General features: G+C 42.5%; 1 protein-coding gene across 6 annotated transcripts; it reads left to right on the top strand.

Moving 5' to 3' along the window:
- The first annotated feature begins 535 nt into the window (after positions 1-535).
- LOC143301503 (uncharacterized) lies at positions 536-25,008 on the top strand. 6 transcript variants are annotated; one of them, XM_076615830.1, is made up of 12 exons: positions 536-739; positions 2,698-2,760; positions 3,853-3,939; positions 4,491-4,652; positions 6,438-6,687; positions 12,042-12,217; positions 13,736-13,949; positions 16,289-16,839; positions 19,173-19,464; positions 22,034-22,240; positions 22,735-22,896; positions 23,601-25,008. In XM_076615830.1, exons 1-12 carry the CDS (start codon positions 623-625, stop codon positions 23,684-23,686), a joined length of 2,367 nt encoding a protein of 788 aa, XP_076471945.1. In that variant the 5' UTR covers positions 536-622; the 3' UTR covers positions 23,687-25,008. The 6 variants fall into 6 exon arrangements, with proteins under 6 accessions (XP_076471945.1, XP_076471944.1, XP_076471943.1 ...); XM_076615829.1 differs by having other exon boundaries at positions 12,033-12,217; positions 13,739-13,949; XM_076615828.1 differs by having other exon boundaries at positions 537-739; positions 12,033-12,217.
- The last annotated feature ends 485 nt before the right edge of the window (positions 25,009-25,493 follow it).

The following is a 25,493-nucleotide window of genomic DNA, read 5'->3' as shown; positions in this document are numbered from 1 at the left end:
ACTTCTTTCATCCCGTTTTCCCCAGACCCGTTCTGAAGCATTTACACAAATGCAATCGACGAACTCGCAACTTTCGCTTTTAGAGACTCCTCACGAATTCGGTTTCCGGCTTTATCAAGGGCAAATTACTCCATTTTTTCTCTCTAACGAACGAGGTCTATAGATTAACAGATTTTACATAAATGTTTATCCAAAACAATATCTGTCACTTTAAGTCAATCAGCTTAAAAACGATTGGGGGAAAAAACAACAACAAAATAAAATTAAAAAAAACCCAAAAACAAAACAAAACAAAACAAAAAAACAAAAACGCTCGCCACGCCGAGACGAATTCTCGTTAAAATATGGAATTGATTCAAGCTCAATCAAAAGCAAAACGAAAAAAAAGTTGAAATATAGTCGTTGGTAATGAAATTTTACCAAATTCGATTCATTAGAATAAATATGGCAATCAAGCGATTCATCGGAAGAAAAAAAATCTGTGAGATTAAAAGATCCAAAACCTCGTTCCGGTCTGAGCTATCACGAGAAAGTACGAAACGACTCACTTGTTCCAGCTCACGTGAAGACGTATGATAAGCTTCATGAGTTTTGTGTGAAAAAATCTTTGTTGCCTGTTTGAATGATGCCGGCTGCATCTAACAAGACCGAACCGAAGTCCTCTTCGGAGGCAGGAGACACGTCGAAAGCCTTTATGGGTATTTTGGACAAGAAAGTCCGGAATATCGAAAAGCGGAAGGTAAAATTTCATGTCGTTGTTGGTTAACCGCATGGCATTCTCATTCATAATCCACGAGACCATGAAGTTGTTGGCAACATTCCGCGATTGTAAAATAAATATGACTTTATAATGATGTGGTAACTCGTTTTATTGCAATTTTGTTAGCAGGCAGTATTCTGTAACTCACTGGCATTTCTCTTTTGGCCTGGCTGGTGTGCCATTTGAATTATTTTATCGACATCCAGGTCTGATCAGAAAATCCAAAATGGCGGCCATAACAAGCATGAACAAAGATCTGTCTCTTTTGCTCTTCCGCGGAAGGAATCCATCGATCCTGAGAATTTTACTATCGTGGAACGTCCTTTGTGACTTAAAATTGAAAATTTTGGTAGAATGGATTATTGGAAATTATTGTATTGCCTAGTAGCAGGTATTTTTTGAGAGATTGAATGACGATTCTAATTGAATGACGAACAGGCCTCAAAGTCAAGTCCGATTCAAGTTTAAGTTCAAGAGATAATCTTGAGTCCGTAATATCTGATACTTGGAAATTCGAAGAACCAGTTTTGGTTCGTGTTATGTGTGTGTGTGTGTGTGTGTTGTAATCCACCATGTTGAAGAATCAAACGATGATTTCCCTTGCAGAGTTCCTGCCATATCTGATATCTGTGTTAGAAATCCCTAGATCTAGTTTACTGTTTAATGGCTTTTTTTTCGGTGTGGGGGTGGGGGGTGACCTTTGCAGTGATATTCTCATAACTTCTAATTTTAGAATTATAATTGACCGCTGGAGAGTTCTATTGCCATCTTGGATCGTGAGCATGTGCATCTAGCTTTAAGTTTAAATCAAATTTGAGCAATACCAAAGGGGGATGACATGAAAGCAGCAAACATGTGCTGTCCTCCATTTCTTTAGTTGATAGCCTCCATTGCTGCAACCAAACTGGTCAATGAAGTGCCATCGTATATACACACAAAAAAAGGGGGGGGGGGAAGCCTGCTGTTCGCATGTTTTGCCTCTCGCAGTCGCTTTTGTTGCTTGAAATTTTGGAGAGAGAATCGGCTTCAAGAGCACAGATCATGTGGCATGCCTCTTAGTCATGTAAGCACAGAACTGTCCAGCGGTCTTTTGATTGCACATTTTCTCAGACTTCATGTGTGAGGAAATCTGCGGGTGTATTCAAATATCAAGTCTTGGTATGTCTAAAAAACATCTTTTTTCCTTTTCAGTAAATGATGTTCAGTATGCATGCACCTACTTGTCAGTGTTTTTGTGTAAATCTGTGTGTACATACTAGAACATTGGGTCAAACTTTCAACTTTTTGCTTAATATCTTATTGTTTTTTATTGTGCATACGATTGCATTTTGTTTTACAGAGTATGGTTGTAGAAATGGAGGCTGTCAGCTGAAGAAATGAATTTGCTTGCTGCTTTTGTCTGTCAGTCGCCTTTGGCATTGCTTGCGATTTCGATAAGTTGCACATGTGCAAGATTGAAGATGGCTGCAAAACTCTCTAGCAGTCTATTCAAGAGCCTGTGTGCATTTGTGTGAATTTTCGTTTCAGATAGTCAGCTGTTGTGTAAGAAAGTGGGGAAACCAGGATACTCTTTACAAAGTCTTGATTAAAAAAAAAAGTTCATTCTTAAAAAAAAAAATAAATAAATAAAAATTGGTGTGGCGCTGTTCCAATAGTGTTCAGTATTTTATTAGACTACTGGCATGACTGCAATATGTTCTTTGATAATGAATTATCTCATAGTCATAGCAGGTTCAAAGTTAACAATTATACAAAGAATTCTGAAGTAGCCAGTCAATAGGAGTTACTTAAATAAGGATTTTGTTAAACTTGAAGGTACGATATTGGTTACATGTAGTCTTAGGAAAAAGGCTGAAGAAAAACAAAAATAAGCATGAGGTAAAAGAAAATAAAAGTTTTCTTGTAAAGTTAACCTGATGACTGTTGTAATATTTCAGTCTAGGTTAGACGTGATCCGGTCCAAGCAGGCTGCAGGCGATACACTTGAGCGAGAACAGCAGGTACGTTAAAAAAACAAACTGTGTCCAGATTATTTTTATATATTTTTGTTGTGTTTGGTTCTGTTTCATTAGTTTTGTATTTAGGAAGGAAAAAGTAGAAACTGACATTTCCAGAAGTGTAGATTGAAACATTGAGTTAGCAGTTGGAGATGGAAAGAAAATAATGAATTGTGCTAAGAACTGATGTGCTCAGTCAGTGGCAAAAATGAAATTTTTGCTGCTCTTTTGATTAATGCTTGTGGCAGTACAAATTTCATAGCTGCCATCTGAATAATGTTTAAGTTAACTTTGCTTGAAGCCAGCAAAATGAAATTGACAGTCAGATGACATTTACATTGGCCATGGTCGGAGAACATCAGTTATTGCATGCTATATTATCTTCTCTGCTAAAGGGTCTTGATCATTGTTTCTGTGACGGGTGTTATAGCCCAGTGGTTAAAACGTTGGACTTCCGATTTGAGGGTCCTGGGTTCAGATCTGTCGTGGCACCTGTTGGGTAAAGGGTGGAGATTTTTCCCATCTCCCAGATCAACATATGTCACTATGTGCAGACCTGCTTGTGCCTGAACCCCCCCTTCATGTGTATACACACACAGAAGATCAAATACGCACATTAAAGAACCAGTAATCCATGTCAGCGTTCGTTGGGTTATGGAAACAACATACCCAGCATGCACACTACCGAAAACGGAGTATGTCTGCCCAGATGGCGGGGTAAAAACGGTCATACATGTAAAAGCCCACTCATGTATATGTATACAAGTGAACATGGGAGTTGTAGCCCATGAACGGTGAAGATTGTTACTGCATTTGTCATTAAGAAAAAAAATTTTTTCTGTTCCTGTTCCTGGAAAAAGAGTAAAACTATTTAGAAAAGGAATTTAAATCAGGTAATTTTGTCTTCATCTTTTCTTGGTAAATTGATTTACTGATCAACTATTTGTTTTATATATGAGTTTTTGATTAAAAAAAAAAATGTCTTCTTTAGTTCCTTGAATTTGTTAACACAGGCATGTCCGCAGATGGCCTGAAGTAAAGGTATAAAACTATAATATGGCACTTGTATCCTGTATTGATGTACATGGTTTTCAGGAGACACTGAAGCACTACGATGATGTTGTGGCCTGTCTGGAATTTGCACGAGACCTACAGAAAACTTACAACACAACCATGCTGGACGTGAGTGATGGATGTTGTGAAATTGTATTGTGGAATGCAGACCACTTATACTATTGTCATAAGAAGTCAATGAAAATGATAGAAAGCTGAGCTTTGTTTTTGTTGCAGAAGATAAATTCTGCCAGAAAAGGAACCATAACTATATAAGTGAAACAGTGTGGCCATTGATCATACTTAGGACTTGCGGTAGAACTTTGTAGTGTCTGTGAATAAAGAAAATTCCATGGTTTTCAAAGGTGACATCATGCCTATGTTTTGATGTCAGTACTATATATATATATATATTTTTATTTTTTTATTTTTTTTTTTTTTTTTTTTTTTTTCAGAGCAGGCATGACTAGTTTTTACAAATATGGGGTTTCACAAACCATAATTGGTACACAAGCATGTCATTTTCAACATTGTCCAGAAAAGAAGCAAGCATGTGCAAATTAGTTTTAGATATTCTTTTGAACGAAACCGGAATCATTTGAGGAACAGTAATAATGAGAATGCCTTGGGAGGAGGAAAATCAGGAGTTCCACATGCACATGATACTGTGCTTCTTGCAGATTGAAAAGCAGCAGAAAAAACAGATGAAACGTGAGAAGCAGGAGAGGGCGGCCAGCGATCTGAAGCGCACATCAGACATTCTGGAGATCCAGGTCACCCTTGATGCCATGGGCAATGACAGTGTGCGGGACCACTTTAAGACCGGCAAATACGGGGCAGTGGTAAGTAGTATCACATAGGACCTAGACTGCATTGATTGAGATAGTTATTTGTGACTAAACACTTAGGGACACATTTTGGATTTGTAGTATTTAAAAAAAAAAGAAGAAAAAAAAAAGAAGACTGCAACAGGACTGCATGTTGGTATCAGATATCAAAATGTCTTATTGCTGAAAAAGTCAAAATGTCTCATTGGTTAGTTAGGTCATTGTCTGATTTGTTCCTTTGATAAGTCAGTTCTCCATCATTACCTGTTCACTACAGATAAGGCTGGTTTTATTGTGCAGTCAACTTCCCTTGCCTGGACTTTTGGTTTTATTCATGATCATGATGGGTTTTAGGGAGAAGAATGTATTGTATTGCATTATATTACTCTTGTCACAACAGATTTCTCTGTGTGAAATTCGGGCTGCTCTCCTGAATGCATTGCTACACTGAGACAGTGTTACCTTTTTTTTCTTCTTTTTTTTTTCTTTTTTTTTTTGCCATGCGTTTTTTTTATATGCGCTAAGTGCATGTTGCACACAGGACCTTAATCACCTCATCCAAATGACTAGCATTGCTACCACCACTGAAGGTCTAGTAGAGATCGAGAAAATATTAGCGAAATCATAAAATGAATTCGGATTCCTTTTGTCTGTTTTGTCAGAAAATGTCGGATGGCGCTAAGTAATTTGAAAAGTTGCATCGGTCGTGCAAAACAAGCTGAAATCAGAAAGACTTTAATTTTAATGTTGGTATGATCAGTTTTTGTAAAGTAAATGTGAGCATCTGAAGGTATTTGGCTTTAAAAAGTGTTTGTGATATTCGAAAAAGAAATAAGTTTTTGAAATAAAAATTATGCAAATGTCAAAATACACTTTAGAATGATGAAAATGCTACTCAAGCCATACTTGGAGTTTACATGTCTGGAAAGTTCTTTTGTTGACAGACGAAATTCGGATACTGTGGATTGTGTTGTGCGTGTGTTTGTGTGTGTATAAAATTGTGTGTGTGTTTGTGTGCATATGTATATGTTGACTGGAGACACAGATATGCATTGTGTTGTATGCATGGAATTTTACTGACTACAATGTACTCAGATTATAAGGTGTACCCCCCCCCCACACACACACACACACCACCCTCCAATTTAACAGAAGAAAGGAAAAAAGTTGTGATTGAACAATAAGTAAGGTGCAGCATCTTAGAAGGTGCACATTAAGATGATAAACAAAAATGAAACAGATCATCAATTTCTTTCTTCGAGAAATCACTGGAAAACATTGATGTCAAGGCCCTGGCTTCACTGGAACTCTCTTCACATCTTGCATTGTCTGCTTGCTTGTCTGTACTCTTCATTCTTGAATCTGTTCGTTGATTCTTAGCTGTTCTCATTTTGATTTAGGGGAAGGGTACATTTGTTTTCTTTGTGACAAAAGTTATACTTCTAGTATCAGGTTGATCTCCGTAACATTCAGATACACAGCAGTGTTCCATGGATTTTAACCTTGAATATGCGCATTGTAGTAAAGTGCATGGTTCAAAGTTGAAAAAGGTGTCACCTTACAGTCTGTAATATGTGCTACTGCTACTGACAAATGTGATATGTACAGTTGTATGTAACGGTGTTGTCAAACAACCTTGGATAAATAATGGATTGTGTATATGTACAGATGTGGACAAACAACCCGATATATATATATATATATATATATATATATATATATATATATAAATGGAGCGGGTATATGTCCAGGTTTGTCAGACAGCCATCTGTTACATCATGGAATGTGTTTTGTGAACAGGTGTTGACAGACGACAATCTCAGCTCCTTAGACGAGCTGTATAAACTGATCAGCCCTCCAGCAGCAGGAGAGGAGAAGTTTGGGGAGAGAATGACGGCAGCATCGGAGCACATCAACTGTTTGTTGGAAGGGCGAGACCGAGCAGTGGCTGGCACCACCTATAAGGATGTGATGGACCTGCTGCAGCTCATCATCGGCTGTGGCTACTTTGAGCGTGCCCGGGAGATTGAAGAAGCTGAAGTAGAAGCAGGTGAGGATGCATGGCATCATGAGTTTGAACAGGTTTATGACAGCGAAGTGGTTACAGGGAGGGAGGGAGGAAGAAGGTATGACTTGGACAAAGGTGACAGCCCCTGCGGGGGAGGAGCAGAGAACAAGGACTGTCTTCCAGGTCCTCTTGTTCACGACACCTGTAAGGGAGATGGATACGAAGCAGATGGAGATCGTTCTGTTGAGGACATGGGAAGACCTCATTCGCATAATATAAAGGGTGAGCACACAGCAGCAGAGGGAGAAGAGTGTGAAGAAGAGAAGTATGAAGATGATGATGATTATTGTTATGAAGAAGAGTATGGAGAAAAAGAGGAGGAGTACCCTGATTGGGAAACGGCCTGCAAGGAGCGGGGCTCCAAGAAAAGCTGGTGCCTTCAGGTGGAGGAGGAGGCAGGGTGGACAGAAAACTGGCATGGACACACTGACCAAGGGCCAGAACATGCAGCGGCCGGGCAGGCACAGGAAAAGTGGCCAGAGGACAGCAAGGAAGAACACAGCTTGGAGATGAAAGAACATTGGCACGACATACAGGGTCAGGAAGAGGGGGAGGAGGACAAAAAATCAGAGGATGTTGGCTACCAGGAATCGGGCTTTACTCAAGGAGGTGGATCTGAGGAGGAGGAAAAGGGAAAAGACAACGTCCACCAGAAATCTGGGCATTCTCACGAGGCCTGGGCTGAGGAAGGGGACGAGTGGGAAAAGGTTGATGAGGAATCTGGCTGTGGGATTGAGAGAGAGTTGCTTATGAAATGTGGCCTTACTCCTAGTTGTAAAGCAATTTTGCTGGAGGAGGAAGTGGAACCGGCACATATAATGGAGGGGAGGTGGGAGGAAGCAGAGGACTTGTGCCAAGAGCAGTGGCAGGATGGAGAGGAGGATACCAACAGTGGGTATGATGAAGAGTGCAGAGGGACCCCACTGATGGAACAGCCCCAACAAACTTGGACCGACGACTGGGATGCACCAGGCAACGAGGGCAGTACAACCAGCCAGCAGGCAAGTGGGCTTGGACCCCTGACCAGGGGTAAGTCATGGAACGAGCGAGAAGACAGCAGCATTGCACCAAATGTTACAATGAAAAGACCAGCTGGTCAGTCAGTGGCTTGGGATGGGGCAAACACTATGTTGAAAGAATCATATTCCAACCAGTTTTCATGGGGGAAAGCTGTGTTCAGAAAGAAGGCACTTGATCAAGAGAGAGGACAGTTTGGATTGGGACCAGTGGAAGGAGGAAGGTATTCCACAAGGCCAGACCCATGGGGCAGTGATGGCACTGTCACAGAATCCTGGAACACTATCACCATCAAAAGCAGAAAACAGGGGGGGAAAGGTGATTTTGGAGAGCGTGCGACGAGTGGGCATTGGCGGCCGGCTGCAGAACGTGTCACGTATATTGGGCAGCGGGGCATCAGGACAGGTGACAGAGACCATGTTGGCTTCACTGCCAGAAACAGAATGGGAGGGATACGTCAAGGGACAGTTGGTGAAAATCATCACTACAGGGACAAGACAAGAGGCAGTGCGTTTTGTGCCTCAAATGAAAAACAGCCGACATTTTTCAAGTTTTCTGCTGTTGAGGATAACTGGGCTTGAACTTACATGTCTGCTTTGGAAGTTAGGGGGTGAGGAGGGGGATACCTTGTACTAATGTTTGTGTGTGTCATGAATGTCAGCTTTGACTCTGTATAAAGCCCAGTTTACAAAAGCAACAAGTAACGCTTGATGCTTTTTTTTTGTTTATTGTCATATTCAATTTTTGAAAACATGTTTGACACCAGGAAACTGTGGTTGCTTTTTCTAATTTATTTCTTGGGATATAGATTTCACAAGATAGCTGGAAATTGTCACTATGTGTGAATGCTGGACAGTGTTCTATGTGTGTATTTATTCATGCTGCTGTGTATGACTTGTCTGCACATTCCTGTGTAAATACTAAGGTGTTTTGGGGGGGTTTTTTTGGTCCTTAAAAGCAGTAGTTTTTGAATTATAGAATATAAACAAGACTTTGAAAAGGCATTGGAAATAATTGTTGTGGGATTGGTGAAAATGAAGTTCCACTACTGGTATATAGTTCTGTTCAGATGCTCATGAAAAGTAAATACATTGTTTCTATTTGTATGCTTAGAAAATTCTTTTAGGAGCCTTGAAGGTATTTGGTCTGGTCCTTGTGTTTTATATGGGTCTAAAACTTTTAATTTATTTTCCACTGCCATGGCGGTGACCCTTAGATCATATTCATTAATATTTCCCGATTTGGAACTTTCTCCAAGGTTAGGTAAATTTGTAACAGTATCTTTCGTAAAAACATTTGCAAAGAAATTATTTGCAGTTTCTGCTTTCCCCCCATCTGTTTCAGCTAAACTACCATCTTCTTTTTTCAGTACTCCTATTCCTGTTCTTAGCTTTGTTCTTTCCTGTTCATACTCTATTCTGATGATTTTAAGGTGGTGATCTGTTAATTCATGTGCTGGGGTGAAAGTTGTCAATAAATTCATGTGCATGGTGGCAAGCTTGTCAGATATTCCACAAACTTTATCAAGTCTTTGTCCGCTAAGTGCCAATTAGCAAAATCATGTTCACTGGTCTGCCATTTCAGTTTCATGACATTTGTTTTTCCATCATGGTTTTAACCATGACAAGTGGTAAAGCCATGCTTCTGTGCAATAGGGGAAAATGAATTTACAGCCCTCTGCACATTATCAGTAAATTCATTGTGTGTCATGAAAACAAGGATGAGTGGATATGCTAGGCTAATTTGGGGCATTAGTATAAAGCCAGCAGTGTTTTGTGTTTGGTTGATGGCTGAACCACACCACCTTAATTTAATATGTGTGTACATCTGTACCTCACTCTGTCCAGTTGCTTTTCACTGAAAACTGGTCAAATTGAAAGTGACACCTCGACTGGATAGTGATCAGTAAACTGACATTATACCTGGTCATAAACCAGGTAGGAATGATGTAAAAGTTTGTAGGAAATATTGCCATTTTCTCAGCTGCCCTAAACTTTTGATGGAATAATATAAAGTAAAACTTTTGCTTTAAAAAATTTCCTAAAATTTAGGTTCAGAGGCGCAAGCCAGATCAGGACAATCGGTCAATTTACCCAGTAGAAAAAGCAAGTCAACACAGCTTATACCTTGCTGTATTGAAATGTCAGGTCACATCAACATGATAGAGCACTTGGCGCTTTGATTGGTGAGAACAAAATTATGAATGAAAGTCAATAATGGGAGGTAAAAAAAACCCCCAAAAAACGCAACAATTGGACTTGGAGGAAAAGCTTTTATTTCATCCAGTCCTATCAAACTTGGTGTAATTGGTCACTTGTGGGATGGACATCTGTCAAGGCAGCAGTGCAGGGTCTCCTGACAAGCATCATGGACTGGAATAGAATAAGCCAAGCTGTGGTTGAAAAGGGATGGGAGCTGTGAGAGTAATGCCATTGAAACTTGCAGCACCCTCTCTTGTATTGGTGTCTTGACCAAAAAATATAGACAATAGGATTTATGAAAAAAGCTCACAGTGCACAAGAATATAGTACACAAAACAGAAAATTGGCTATTGACTGGAATGTTATACAGAAAACGCAGCATGCTGTACACAGGAATATAACACACAAAAAAGTATGCTGTACAGAAGAATATACACAAAACTTGTACTGGTACATAATTCACAAAGCCCAATAAATTACATAGGAACGTTAAGCAGGGAAGAGAGCACACAGCATGCTGTTCGCAGCAGAAAATGGGGTAAAGCACAGTGCACACAAAACAGAAAAAGTGGCACACTGTACACAGGATTATGATGCAAGCATCTGAAAACCACACAGGAATATATTTCAGACATGTAGCAGTCTGCAGGGACTATGATGTAGAAAACTGTGTGCTGCGCATAAACACATGCATGGACAGACCACTGCAGATGGAAAAATAGTACACAAAATAGAAAATGTATGCAAAACACGTGAACACACTGCACAGATAGTGATAAGAAACTCTAGGGAGAGCTGGACAGTACAAGGTCTTCAGAGAAGTCCCCATCAGTCAAGTGTTTCGGCCCTTAACACTCTAAGGTGGTGGCACCCAGGTCATGACTCCCTGATGCCCTTGTTTTGCCGCCTTTTTCCCCCCCTGGTCCTCGGCAGGTTCGAACCTGCACCTTCAGGGTGGTCGCCACTTCAGGACTGAGTCACTTTTCGTGGTAGACGTTTTAACTACTAAGCCATCGTATGCCTAGTTTGAGGAGGGAATTTAATCCTTATGAAGTTTAATTTCATTCCTCCTCAACCAGATTCAGCTGGAACTCTAATGCTGCTTCTGCCATTGCCTTGAGAGCCTGTGTCCTCTCTCTGCCACAAAATCGACAGCTGTTTCATGAGGCTGTAGGCAGATGCACTCATGAACCCTGTTGCACCAGTCTATGGCGAGGACTTGGCTTGGAAGCCAGATTCTCTCAGGCTCCTGGCTATACCAGCATACTTCTCGGTCTTGTAGATGTGGGTTTCCTTCATTGTGCTTTCGTATGGCATAGTGAGCTCGGTCAGAATCACTTGTTTCATTGCCTTGGAGTGGACTACTGTGTCGGGTCTCATGCTGCTCTTGATGATGATTTCCGAGTGTTTCTTCCCCTCTGTAGGTCAACCATGAATTCCCAATCTTGTACTTCTTCCATACTGCACAGATATAACATAAATCACTGAATACGGGAATATACTAACAAATAGAACATGGTGTGTTGTAAACATGAATATAACAAATAGAACACAGCATGCTGTACACAGGAACATATAGAGCATGGTGCGCTGTCCAAATAGAACAAGGCTTGCTGTACACAGGAACATACTGAACAAATAAAATAGTGCTGTATACAGGAACATACTGCACAAATAGAATACAGTGCTTTGCACAGAAACATAATGCACAAAATTTTAAACAATGTATCAATCATTACCTTTGAGCAATTTAATTGCACACATGCTCTCTCTTATATGCACACACACACACACACACACACACACAGTTGCATGTTATTTGTTGGCTGCACCTCACACTTTTGCTTGATACCAGGTCTGGGCTGCTTATTTGTGTATGGCCATTTGTACCCCACCACTGGGGCAGCCATACTGCTTGCAGGTCAAGTGCACTCACAAGCAATCTCCATTAAAGGAGTTGGTCTTTCAAATTATTTCCATGAACCCAGGGGCCCACTTCTGAAGAGACATTGTTTTCACCATAAGTTGTTCACCCATTTAACAACCCACTCCTTTGTATGGCAGAGAAATTATATGTATATATATATTTTTTCCCCTTTGTGCTTTCAGAACCAACAGAAGAAACAGAAGAAGCTGCAGAAGAGGAGGAAGAAGCTTCAAGCCCTCCAGAAGCCCCTCCTACCAGCACAGAGACCTTCAGTGAACCCCCTCAACCAGAGGTTCCTCCTCCCAGTGCACCCGTTCAGCCTCCCACTCCAGAGGTCATTGAAGAACAACCCCTCCCACACACACAGGTAAGCAAAGGACCAGGATTTCCATGCTGTCCCTCGAGCTCTTATTTGGTGATGAATTGGAGAACAGATGGAAGTGCAGTTGGGGGATGGTGTTGACATTTTACACATTTCCTGCCAGCCAACTTCTATTCCAAATTGGAAAGAGCAGAAACCAGCAACTTCAGGGTCTGTAAGAGGGATTGGAAGAACAAAAGTACAGTCTCATGGGACATACGAATCCAGACCACGCTGTGCTTGCACAAGAGGAAGAAAGTGGAGGGCGGGGAGGAGTTTTCATGCCCCATCAGCAGTTTGAAAGACCATTCCTGTTCTGCTTCTCATCAGTGTTCAGGAAATTTGAAAGAGAAATTTGCACTTGAAAAACTTTTTATTTACAGTATCAGCATAGCATGTTAGTTTTTTCCTTGCTAAAGAAGTAAGGATTGTGCATTTCTATTCAGTGATCGCTTACTTTTACTGAAAAGAGGGGTGCAGGGTTGAGGTTTCCCCTTCCCAACCATTTCCACATTTAAGTGGGGTGGAGAGTCACATCATGTCTTTTTTTTTTCTTTCTTTCTTTTCCTGATGATTAGTCATTCTTTTATTCTGTAATGGTTCTAAAGGAATTGCACATTCCTAAATTTTCAACCCTTTCCTGGGGATTGAAGACTTAACCAGAAGGAGACAGGAAAAGAGCACAGTGTTGCATTGACTTACCAGTGACTGAGGGTGGCAGCAGTTGGTAGTGTTGGGAGCTCAAAGGAAACAACTGAGGCTTGGACTGTGTATGTTTGTCTGTTAGCACTGGACACTGATCAAAGTTCAGAGCTTTCTGTGACTGTCCAACAGTGAGCACAGCTCACCTGCTGTCTGGCTGTTCAGCCCTGTTCATTGACCACAGTTCACCTGCCCTTTGGACAGCTTGCACTGCTATCTTCCTTTCCATTGTGGAAGGGGGGGCAAGGGGAGGGGGGAGGGTTAGCATTGTCAGGGTTTTGTTTTTTTGGGTTTTTTTTTTTTAATGAAAAACAACAGTTTTTCCTTTGCATTTTTTTCTTTTTCTTACAAGAGTTGCTGGATTTAGAATAAATGAAGAAAAGCTTTATTAGTGTTCAAGATCATGTGTTCATTCACAGCATATGTATTCATTTACATATGTGTGTTCTGTATCCACGTCTCTCTATGTCACACATGCATGCCCATCTCAGTGAGCTTACACAAAAGCTTTGAAGGGGTTGTGTGAAGTGTTAAGCAGATGTGTAACAGGCACTTTGCTCACACGTACTTAGTGCCCACACACTCATGCACCCACTCACATACTCCTTCCCCCTTTCCACTTTCCCAACCCCTAAGGCCACAAAAACATGCCCAAATGCTTGGCAAAGTTGCATTGAGACAGGGCAGAAAAGGGGTGTGATGTGCATGAAATGCATTGTTTAAAAGAATATCAACAGTTGGAGCTGTGAAAGGGAGAGGAGAGGACATATGTACAAGAGGTATTGAATCCTGTGAATGACTGCTGTTTTTCCCTTTTCCCAGCAGGTGATGCCATCAGGGGTGGCGCCTCATGAAGGCCCCACATCTAGCTTTGTGGCCCAGATCCCCATGTCTGCAAGCCCCACCCTCTTCCAGGCCCCTGCCATGGATCCCCCGCCACAACCCACTGTCCCCAAGTCTCGCCCACTGGCAGAGATTGTCTCCCAGGTGGAAGGCACCTTCAGCTTTCTGCAGGAGTCAGAGATTGATATGGATTGTAAGTGTGCATTGCCTTCACCTTAGCCTCTTTGTTTTGGAAAAATAGTCATTTGTGCATTGGCTTTGTGAATATGTGTTTTGGATACACAACAGTTGTGTGTGTATTGACTTTATTTTTACAGTGAACGTTTTTAGCTCATGCATGTGAACAGAGTGAGTCTGAGTCATCAGTTGGTTCTGATTTGGCTATGTTTCCGCATACAGTATTGACTGTTCTTGCAATGGGAGGGGGTCATGTGCGCAAGATACTGCTGGCTGGAAAGTGCCAGGGTGGAGTCAGCAGACCTCAGCTGGTCTTTTCTTTCATTGCTAGACTGTATCGGTGGTGTAGTGGTCAGTGCTTGAAAAAGAAAGAGGTCACTTGTGATGAAATGGGATGACACTGACGGCATTGGTTCATCTATCCTTTCCTCAGTCCTGCCACCTGGTGTGCTTTGAATGCAGGATACCACATTGAGCTTGAAAATGCTTAGCTGAAGGAACAAAAGTCTGGCATTGAATTAATTAATTAATAAAATAGAAGAGCGAGCTGGTACGAAAGGGAGGAAAGCAGCCAGTGGCACATAAGTCAAAGGGAGTTTTTGTTTTATCAGTGTGAGCCATTTGGTGCTTGGTTTATGTTCTCCACTTCCATTTTGGAGAATACTTTCATTGTTGGCTGATCCATTTTACATGGTTTATATTTAAAAACTGAGCAAAAATGACAGCTGCAAAGAAATAACCAACCATCCAGTTTTAGTGAAGAAAACAGCAGTGAACCTTCATTTGTTTACACTACTGTGTGCCAGCTAGACATCAAAGAGAATCATGCATCTGGCAGATGTGTGTTAGGACTAGAAATCCACAGATTTTTTTTTTTATAGTAATCCTGAGAATATGTAGATAAAAGAAATCCTACTTGTCCATCAAAATTTCTGCTTGATGTCCTGAAGGGAAAAAATGGTTATTGAAAGTAAATTAATTCATAGACAGGTCAACACATAGAAAAAACAATGTCTGTGAATGGCTGTCTGTACATATCCAGAGATTGATAATAAGTATAGTGAAAATGATAGAATAAACGATGAGCACCACTGGTGTGGAACATCTTTAGTCCTTTAATGTTCAGGCTTTTTGCATTTTACTTCCCTTGTTTTTCTGCACTTTGAACGTGATGTTCACTTTTTGGGTATGTGAGGACAGAATCATGTCCAAAAGAAACTGCCTGCAACAAAACTTGACTCGTGCAGATATGCCAGCACATTCCATACACCACTGGCGTGGCGTGTATGGCGTTTTGCTCTTCAATATAGGACAGCCATGCATAATTTTTCTTCCATGACACCTGAAATGTTCTATTTCTTGTCTCTGGGCTGTTTTTCTTTCATTGATCTTTTTTTTAAGTCTGTCATGGCCTTTTTCTGACATTGATGGTTCATGAGCTTCCAGACCTGGAAAACCTGAACCTGAACAGTGACATGTTGCCGAGTGCTCCAAACTAGACATTCGTGAAAAAAATATTCAAGGCACGAATGATGGCGTTCTTTGCATGTATGATGCTCGCCTGAGAGGGAGAAATAAAGGGAGTAGACATAATTTCTGTGCCGATGCATTCCATTTATAGAATGTCATGTCTTAGTGAAACTGCACTCTGCTGTTCCATTCTGAGAAAAACCGGGAAGGGTGTGGGGGTTAGTGGAAGTGTATTAGTCCAAAGGGAAGGACTCTGCAGTGACACTGTCAAAAACTGGTTGTCAAGTGGACATGTGGAGAGAGCATTTTGCCTGAAGATTTAGTTGTACTGAAAAGTCAGAGGCGGCTATTTTGAGCCGTGTGTGTGTACATTGTGCCAGCGCTGGCTGTCACTTGGATTTTAAGTTAAAAAGTTATTTGATTTATTTGTTTTATTTCTATTAATTCATTCATCTGTTTGTGATTGCTTATGAAATATTTATTCAATTATTTTGCTGTGGCTGTTTTTTGTGTGTTAGATTTACCTCTTTTTTTGTGTGTGTGTGGGTTTTTTTTGTTAGTACTTGGGTTGCTGGGTTGTTTGGTTTTTTTTTGTTTTTTTTTAACTGTGGAGCAATAGATGAGAATCTTGTGAACTTCTAAGATTGTGAACCACCAACTGAGCACTCTTCAGAGGTTTTTGCCTGGGCAGAAGGGGGTTTCAAAATGGCATTTCCACATGTGCACCGCACTCCAACGGAGCAGCCTCTGCCATGTTAGGCAACAGAAACTGAAGCTGGCTGTCTGTGTGTTTTACTGTTGTTTCAGCGGTGTACTTGGATCCGGCTGTGATGGAAGTGAAGGCAGTGGCGCCTGCTGACATTATGCAAGTGGTGTGTGTTTCAGCCCCACATATCGATCCCGCTGTGGTGGCTGTGGTGGAAGTGAAGGCAGTGGCACCTGCTGACATTAAGCAAGTGGTGTGTGTTTCAGCCCCACATATCGATCCCGCTGTGGTGGCAGCCCAACCCATGATGCGGCCACCCTCCGTCCCTTCCCAGCAGCCACCACAGACCAACCTGATGCCTGCTGGCTTCCCCCCGGCACCCCATGTGGACCAGCCAGGCGACAGTGAAGTAGTGCAGGACCCACTCTCTCTCTCACAGCAGAACATGAATCAGTCAACTCTGGACTATAGCGGAGCCAGCCAGAGCTTTGCTCAGGCGGGGCTGTCGCACTCTCAGAACCTATCTAGTGGTGTGGTGGCCGACGCCATGTTCCAGCCCCCTGTGGAGGAGGCGCCCGTGTCCGTGCCCGTGCCCGCACCTTCGGCCCAGCAGCAGCAGCCGCACTCGTCGCATGGCATGATGGGACAGGCGTTGGCCTCTGGTGAATCTGTGGCCCAGTTTGAGCTGCCCCCCTCCATCCCTCTGCCTCCCTCCCAGCAAGCACAGCAGGTGAGAGAGCTTGGCCTTCCCTCCCTCCTCTCCCTCCCAGGTGTCTGCCTCAAGGCAGGTGAAAAGTATTCTTTTTCCTAGTTGTTTCCCCATCACCGCAGGTTTAAAAAAAAAAAAAAAAAAAATCTGGTCTCTCTCTTCCTCACTGTATTTTCTTTGTTTTTTGTACAACAAGCAAATAAGGGAAATCCCCCAACCACCCCCCACCACCAACCCCATTTCTGTCCCTCTCTTCATTCACGCGCCAGCTTCTCCATTTTGTGTCTCACATCTCCCACCTTCCCCTCCATTCCTGTCTTGTCTCTGACATCACTCCACCATTCCCTTCCCTTCTGTTCCTGTGTCTTCCCCCCCTTCCCTCGCTCCTCTCCATTCTTGTTTTTCTGTCTGTGACATCACTACTATACCTTCTCTCTTCCTGTGTTCCCCCACTCCTCTTCATTTCTGTTTTTCTGTCTGACATCACTACTATTCCCCCATTGTCTGAATTCCTGCGTCTCTCCCCCACCAACCCCCTTCATTTTTGTATTTCTGTATCTGACATCACTACACCATACCCCCTTCACCTCTTCCTCTCCCTCAAACCCTTGCCCCTCTTCATTCCTGTCTCTCACATCTCTCCTCCCGAACCCCTCTTCTCCATTCCTGCCTTTGTCTCACTTTACTCCTCCCCTCAATTCCTCTCTTGAATCTCCTACCAGTGATGAGGGGCGTGGGGGGAAATAAAACCACTGTGGCAACGTTGGCATTGAGCCAAGACACTGACCACAGTTCTGAGAATCCTTGACTGCTGAAAGTGATATAACCAGTCACATACCCACCCCCTCCTCCCTCCAGTCATTCCACTTCCCCCTTTCTCTCCTCAACCAACACACATGCCTGTCAGTGGAACTGAAACAACAGCTGAAGAGACCAGGTGGTCATTTATATTGGTACAGTGCAAACTTTTGTGCTAAAAACATTTTCCTTGAAAATCACACACACGCACACACACACACGGGACACGATTTTGAAAATCATGTCCCCAAGGCTGACTTTTACTGGGTTGAAAGCAAAAACACTTCAGTTTAATTAAGAATTGGACAGATTTTTTGTCTTTTGTAGGTTGGTACCTCAGCTGCATAGGTGGCCCTCAAGTGCAGATTTTATGGTTTGAAATTGAGAAAAACCTTCAGCTTCAGGCCCCAACCTTTCAGACTCGATCACAATCTCCCAATCTCATGCCTGAACATAGAGACCATACCTTGGCATTAACACTAAAGAGGAAATCTTTCCATTCATACCATCAGGAAATAACAAAATGTACCTGCTTAGCTACTACACAATTCAATGTTTCAAAAATGTCACCATTTCTTCAGCAATCGAATAGTCTAACAAAACCCAAGACATATATAAAGTAACTAACCTAACTGTGTATCATCAAAAACACCAAGTACTGATCATCCATACGAGCTTTACAACAACATCAAGTCAACCACAAACATACCAATGCACCTGTCATTTAAATGCTACATAAATTTTCCATCCAATTGTCTTGCTTTTTCTTCACAAATTTTTATACTATGGTCAGTATCCCATGGCAAAAAGTTGTCAGTCATTTCAAAACTGAGTCCAGTAATTTTCAACATACCTTTACTGGCAAAAATCTTGCATACATGGACACCATCTGCCAAACAAATCTGCACTTCACAGCAGCACATCACATTCAGAACTCAGTGTATGTTTACAAACTTGAACGTGAAACGTGTGAAAACATTTTCCAAAAGACAAATTTGAATCCCTGATATATTTATGTTGCCTTGTAAAAAAAAAAAAAAAGGATTCAGGGAAAATAGAAAAATCACTTTCTTTACAGTGCTATTCCTGTCTGTCACATCACTTCTCTCCCTTTCCCCTTCTCCTTTCTGGTCTGTGACTCAGTTCCCCCCCCCCCTCCCCGCCCCCCCCATTTCTGTCAGTCACATCACTTCTCTTCCTTTCCCCCTCTCCATTTTGGTCTGTGACTCAGTTTTCCCCCCATTTCTGTCACATCACTTCTCTCCCTTTCCCCTCTCCATTTTGGTCTGTGACTCAGTTTTCCCATTTCTGTCAGTCACATCACTTCTCTCCCTTCCCCCCTCTCCATTCTGGTCTGTGATTTAGTTTTCCCCCCATTTCTGTCTCTCACATCACTTCTCTCCCTTTCCCCTTCTCATTTCTGGTCTGTGACTCAGTTTTCCCATTTCTGTCAGTCACATCACTTCTCTCCCTTCCCCCCTCTCCATTCTGGTCTGTGATTTTGTTTTCCCCCCATTTCTGTCTCTCACATCACTGGTTCTCCCTGTGTGTTTCAGGATGGCAGTCAGTTGGCAGGCCAGGAGAAGAAGTTTCAGCTAAATGCCAGTGCCACAGAATTCCAGTCTAGAACAATGTACTCTCAGATGCCTCTCAATATACAGAATCTGCCATCCCAGCCCCCGGGTCCCCAGAACCTGGCGACACAGCCCCCCTCTCAGCCTCAGTCTCAGCCCCCTCACCCACCCAGCAGTCACCCCGAGTCTCGGCCCATGCCCCCACCTGGCGCTGTCAACACAGATTTTCCATCAGGCGCTAACTTTGCCCAGGCTGCTGGAGATTTCAATCAAGGTAAGCCTGCAGCAAGGATGTGTGTGTATGTATATGTGAGTGTGTGTGTGTGCTTTCTTCTTCCACTGTTATCCAATGTATGGATGACTGGCTGTGTCTGGCAGAGAACAGGACACTGTTAGTAGCATCTCATCCTGGTTCTGAGGGAACGCACCTCTCTTCCTCATGAACAGGGAGAAGTCAGACCCAGAATTGAACCAATTGTTTGAATTCCTGGGCATGGCATTTGATGCAGTTATCATTTCGATATTCCCAATCTGCAGAGAATTCAGAACCTTTTTAACCTCTGGCACACAATGTCAGTGTCGGCCAGAGAACTATCCTCCCTCCTGGGATTGATTCATGGAGTCACTGGCTCTGCTAGTGCCTCTGGGACTGCACAAGTGACCATTGCAGTGACAGATCAGGGAATGGGAATGGTGGTCCTAGAGCTGATCAGATGAAAAAAAAAAAGGTGGGAAATGCAAAAGAACCTAGCTGCTTGAATGCACAGGTTGCATGAACGGCAGATGACTGCCAGAAAGGAGGGTGCTGCGGAGGTACACAGAATGGGAGGTAATGTAGTACTGAGAAAGGTCATCAGCCATAGCTGCTTTCAATATCTCTGCCAGGGCAGAGTAGTATTTTGCATTGGACAGAAAATCGGACCCTTGGCAGAATCTGCTACAGTAGGTCACAAGAAGTATGTTGGAATTAACTTGATTTTAGGAAAATACAATCCTGTTATTATAAAAGACAGTGTCCTGATTGAAACAAGGGAATTGATTCCATGAAATGACCCGGAGTTCATTCCGTACCCAAGTGGTGTGAGACATTGGCTGAATACCAGTGAAATTCCTTTTCCACATGGTTTAATAATCACACCTTTAACCACTGATTTCCCTGTTGAATTGAGGCTGTATTGTGAAAGGGCATATGTCTGTAATCTGACTTTACAGACCCCATCCTCAGTTCTTTGTTTTTTTATTGTTGTTGTTTTTTTTTTTTTGTTTTTTTTGTTTGTTTGTTTGTTTTTTAACCATGTGAAACAATGATTTACCCATCAGAGTGGATTTTGGGACAGAATTTTGCTTGGGATATGGGAACGGTTTGTTTGAATATGGGAACTGTTTGTCTCAAACCAAAGACTTGCACCCAGACCACCACTTGGAAGTCTGACGGAGGGATGGGGAAGTGAAAAATCCAGCATGTGTTCAACTTATTGACATCTTCGACCTGGAAACGCTTTGTTTCCCAGGTAGATGGAGTATCTCCTAGGCCAGCAGTGCATGGAAATCCATCACTGTTGGAGAGTGTGTTCACTGAGGTATGGTTGGTGGTTGGGGCTGTTGCAAAGGGGCTGAAGGACTCGTATACTTTTGTCAGCTCCTTTTGGCCCTGACCTGGTTTTAGGAGAGGCATGTTTGTGTTCAGAATGTGTGTGTGTGTATGCATGCATGCACAAGACAGGCATGCCTACCGTTATGGAGGGCCATATTTGTCCTGGAAAATAGATAAAATTGAAAGGGTGTCCTGGAAATATGGATATTTGCTGCATGTCCCGGAAACTAAAATCTGACCGTAACATTTTTTTCCAAAGTATCGAGTGGGTACAAGGGTACCCTTAGACGTCTTTCTGACCTTTGCCGAAGACACTTGTTTAAGACTTACGGAAATGCTGCTGAATATTACCAAAGACACTTTGTGAAAAGCTGGAACTGTCTGAACAGAACTAAAGCCATTTCATGAAAGTCTGCTTGATATCTGTTATTGACAAAGTAAATTTTGCAAGACCAATGAACATGCAACTTAACGCGGACAACCTTTTGAAAGTGGATTCATGATGGAGTTGAAGAGAAAGACTGATGATTTGGATGATCCTTCTAGCCTGAAGAAAAAGCAAGTTAAGCATTCGCAGACCCTCAGGAAGGAATACTCTGAGAAGTAGCTTTTCATAAAGCTGGGGAGGAAAGGAGACGTACGCTTTTTACAGCATCTGTCAGATGACAGATGTATGTTTGCTGAGATGTTCCTGAAAATATTACCCTGACCTTGATTCTAATGTGTGTTGTTCCTGAAAAGCAAATTTGGGGGTAGGCATGCCTGACAAGAACTTGAAAAATGGGGTGAGACAAGGGATGACAAGTTGGTGTTCAAAATGTATGTATGTGTGTATGTATATATTTGTGCGCGCACATTTCTTTGTGTGTGCACACGTTTCTTTGTGTAAGTATGAAGCAAGGAGCATGTGAGAATAGTTAGAGATGAATATGTGTGTGATTCCTGGAAGCTAATGTTTGTTCTTTAATTTTGTGTTTTTAGATTTGCCACCACCCCCACACCACTTCCCCCCCCCCCCCTTTCTGCTCGCTTTTCAGTATCAGAGTGGTGGTGTACAGAAAAGTGTGTGTGGTAGTGGGTGGGTGGGGAAGTGAATGAGAGTTTTGTTGTTGATAAATGATCTGGCAAAAGACACATTTTGTGTTGTTAAGTGTTGATGTGATCAAGTCTTGGAAATGACAAGAGACCTATTCTGCTTTGCCCTGACTAACGGAATTCTGTTTGCTGACACCCGCTTCCTTTTCCATAGCTGGTAGAGGGTATCGGAAAAAGAAAAAAAATGTTACAGCAGCTGGCAACTACCAAGGGGGAGGTTACCAGCGAGGAGGGCGGGGAGGCGGAGGTGGTCCAGGCTATCGCGGAGGGCCACGTGGTGGTCGGGGCAATAACGGCAACACCATGCAGAACGGCTTCAACAACCGGCCGCAGAACGGCAACGCTCGTCCCAGCAACAGAGGTGGGGAGGCCATATGCTGGCTAGTCTTGGTGTATTATTGTTTTCTTTTTTTTTTTTTTTTTTTTTTTTGCTCGTCTTTCATTCACTTACATGTTGTAAGATTTTTTTTTGGGGGGGGGGGGGGGGTTCCTCAGCACTGCATTTCTTGCACACCACACCCCCTTTTTTGGGGGGTCTGGTCACTGTACAGAGTTTTGCCAAGCATTCATGAGTGTTTTTGAGGGGTGGGGCAAGGGAGGGGATGAATAGGTCACAGGTGTGGGAGCATTTTGATGGAATGTAGCTTATATGGATCAGTCCATATACTTTGACACCTTGAAATTATTGTTACTTTAATTCATCATTTTTTATTATTGCTTTTTTTTCTTCTTTTTTTTCTTTTCTTTTTTTTATGAAGGACCAGTGTAGAATAGGCGTCAGATGAGTGCAGACAGGCAAACAGTGAAAGGGGTCCAGTCGGTATTCAAGGCAATGGAATTAATGTGGTTTTGCAGGTGGCAGCTCATTCCAGGGATTCCCTCCCCGCAATGACTACCGCCCTGACGGTTTCCAGGGCTACAATGCCAATGGATTTGGTGGTGGCGCCCCCTACCAGAAGCGTGGGGGCGCTGGGGGACCTGGCTATCCCCGTGGAGGCAACAATCGAGGGGCCGGAGGTGAGCATTTTTCCCTACTCCCAATGTAACATGCACTTTGCTGTTCATTTGTTGAAATTCTTTTCGTTTCTCTTTCGGGTTGGTTTTGGGTAGGACCAGATTGTGCTATTGTGGGCTAGACTGTTACTGTGTATGAGACTATAGTGTGTTAGTGTTGTGCATGAAACAACTGTACTGTGTACAAGACTATTGTGTGTGTGAGTGGAGTGTATGTTCTGTGTGCAAGAGTGTATGTTGTGGCCTGTGTATGGTGTGCTGTAGTGTGCTGCGAGAGTGAATTGTATGTTTTAGAGCTGTGGGAGTGTTCAGGTCAAATGAAAGGTATGGGATACTGTGTGACAGGTGCATTCAGGCAAAGTGTAAGACTTGTGATAGGTATGTATGTTCAGGTGAATTGTAAGGTGTGTGTTAGATATATTCAGGTGTGCTGTGAAATGTGTGATAGTTGTGTTGAGGTGAACTGTAAGGTGTGAGATGCTGTGTGACAGGTGTGATTCAGTGTACTGTAATATGTGGGACAGGTGTGTTCAGGTGTACTCTAAGGTGTGTGATAGATACTCAGGTGAACTGTAAGGTGCATGGTAGGTATGTTCAGATGTACTGCCAGGTGTCAATGTGTGGGACGCTGTGTGACAGGTGTACTGTAAGATGTGTGTGATAGCTATATTCAGGTGAACTGTAAGGTGTGGATCTCTGTGGGACAGGTATGCGTGGCGGGGTTCCCCGGGGAGGACCTCCACGCGGGGCAGGTGGCAACCGTGGCGGTATGAACCGCCCGGGCAACCAGTGACCTTGACCCCTCCAGATCTGACGACGGCCTTGGCAGCACCACCTGTGGCCAGGGCAGCAGTCGCACTCTAAGCACCAGTCTTCACTCCTGGGCATCGTTGGCCATCTTCTCTGCTCTTCTGACACTACCTTCTGGGGTGGGGGGATGGGTGTGTGTGTGTGGATGTTGTATGTGTTGGATCCATGCAAGTGCTGTTCAACCAGTCACTGGTGTGGGTGGACTCTGAGACGAACGAACAAACAGAAAACACCGCTGAAGTGATGAAAAGGAAGACGGTTTCACTTGAAACTGTTCGCGAAATGAGAAGTCAGATTTTAGTTGGCTTTTTTTTTCTTTGGGGAGAAGGGGATGGGAGAATGACGACTGATAGTTGAGGGGAAAAAAATGTTTAGAGATATGTTACCAGTATTAAGATGGGGACAAGGGGGAGACTGGGATGTCAAGGTGTAGGATGTGCATGTGTGTGTGTTTAGGTGGTGGGGGACCAGGTGGGGGCACATGTGGTGTTGGGGAAGCTTTGAAGATGAACAGTGTCTGCAGGAGAGAAGGGGGTGGTTAGCTGTGTCATCCAACAGGCAACAGACTGATTTTCACGAATTTTTTTTTCCCCCTTTTTTTTTTTTTAATCTTTTTTTTTTTATCCCAGTTTGAGGGAAAGAGAAAGAAAGGTTGACGACAACCGTCGTTTCTTGTCACGACATCATCACTGAAGACAGTAGGATATACTGTCCGTTGTTCCATGTCACCAGTTCTTCATTGTGTGTTCGTTCGTATTCCGTCTTGGTCTCCGGTTCCTGGCCAAGTTGTGTGAAGTTAGGTGTTGCTGTGTGGGGTTTCTTTCCTCCGCTAGTGCTGTTGGGGTGTTAGCTTTTTTCGGAAGTGTTTCTCATCGATTCATTCATTAAGCAAGGACAGTTCAGGGGGGATGGGGTCCGGTTTTTATCACAGCTTTGTTAAGAGGGGAGGGGTGGTTGAGGGGGAGACAGGGTTTTTTTTTTTGTTGTTTCTTTTAAGTCTGATCTTCACTATGTTTTTTAAAATCTTTTCTTCTGTTTTTTAAAAAGTGTTTTATTTTGATGTTTTCAGTTGCTATATTAGTAGTTTGTCTCTCAGTCATGTTTGATTCTATGACTATGGTCCAGTTCATATGTCAGCAGGACTTGTACATCCACTGTACGTGGATGTTTTTCCCCCCTCTTCCTGTCATAGTGAAACACCTCTATGTGAAATAGGAAAAGAACTTGGAAGCGAAAAACAAAGTACTGCAAACATGGAATTCTTGAATTTTATTGCTGCAATAAAATTCATTTTTTGTGAACGTTTGCTCTGTTTCAATGTGTGGGCAGGATGTGCCAGCGTGTGAGAGAATTTGTTCAAAATAACTGGGCCAGTCCATTGATAAGAAGAGGCTGGTGACAAATGAGACAGTGTTGCAGACATAGCCATATTCAGAACTCACACATTAATTAAATGTACGCAATACACGATAAACACTGCGACTGTATTTAAACTAAACACCCCACCTTTTGATTTGTTTGGTAATCCTAAAAGTAAAATGTAATTTTGAGGCATTATTCAGATCTCTATCTTCTCCGAGTAGACTGGTCTATTCATGTGCTATGCTGATGAACATTATTATTTGACACATGAAATTGATGTAATCACTCCAGTTCTTCTGTAACACTCCTCCAAACACATTCATACATAAACAGTATACTTGGGTGGTTGTTTTTTTTAATCAAAATGAAATGAATATAATCATCTTTTATTGGAAATGACTACATGACAGATAAATGAGTAAACTACA

Source organism: Babylonia areolata, chromosome 27 (genome assembly GCF_041734735.1).
Source record: "Babylonia areolata isolate BAREFJ2019XMU chromosome 27, ASM4173473v1, whole genome shotgun sequence".
Classification (NCBI taxonomy): Eukaryota; Metazoa; Mollusca; class Gastropoda; order Neogastropoda; family Buccinidae; genus Babylonia; species Babylonia areolata.
Note: the sequence above shows the minus strand (reverse complement) of the source record. Positions and strands in the feature narration are given on the sequence as shown.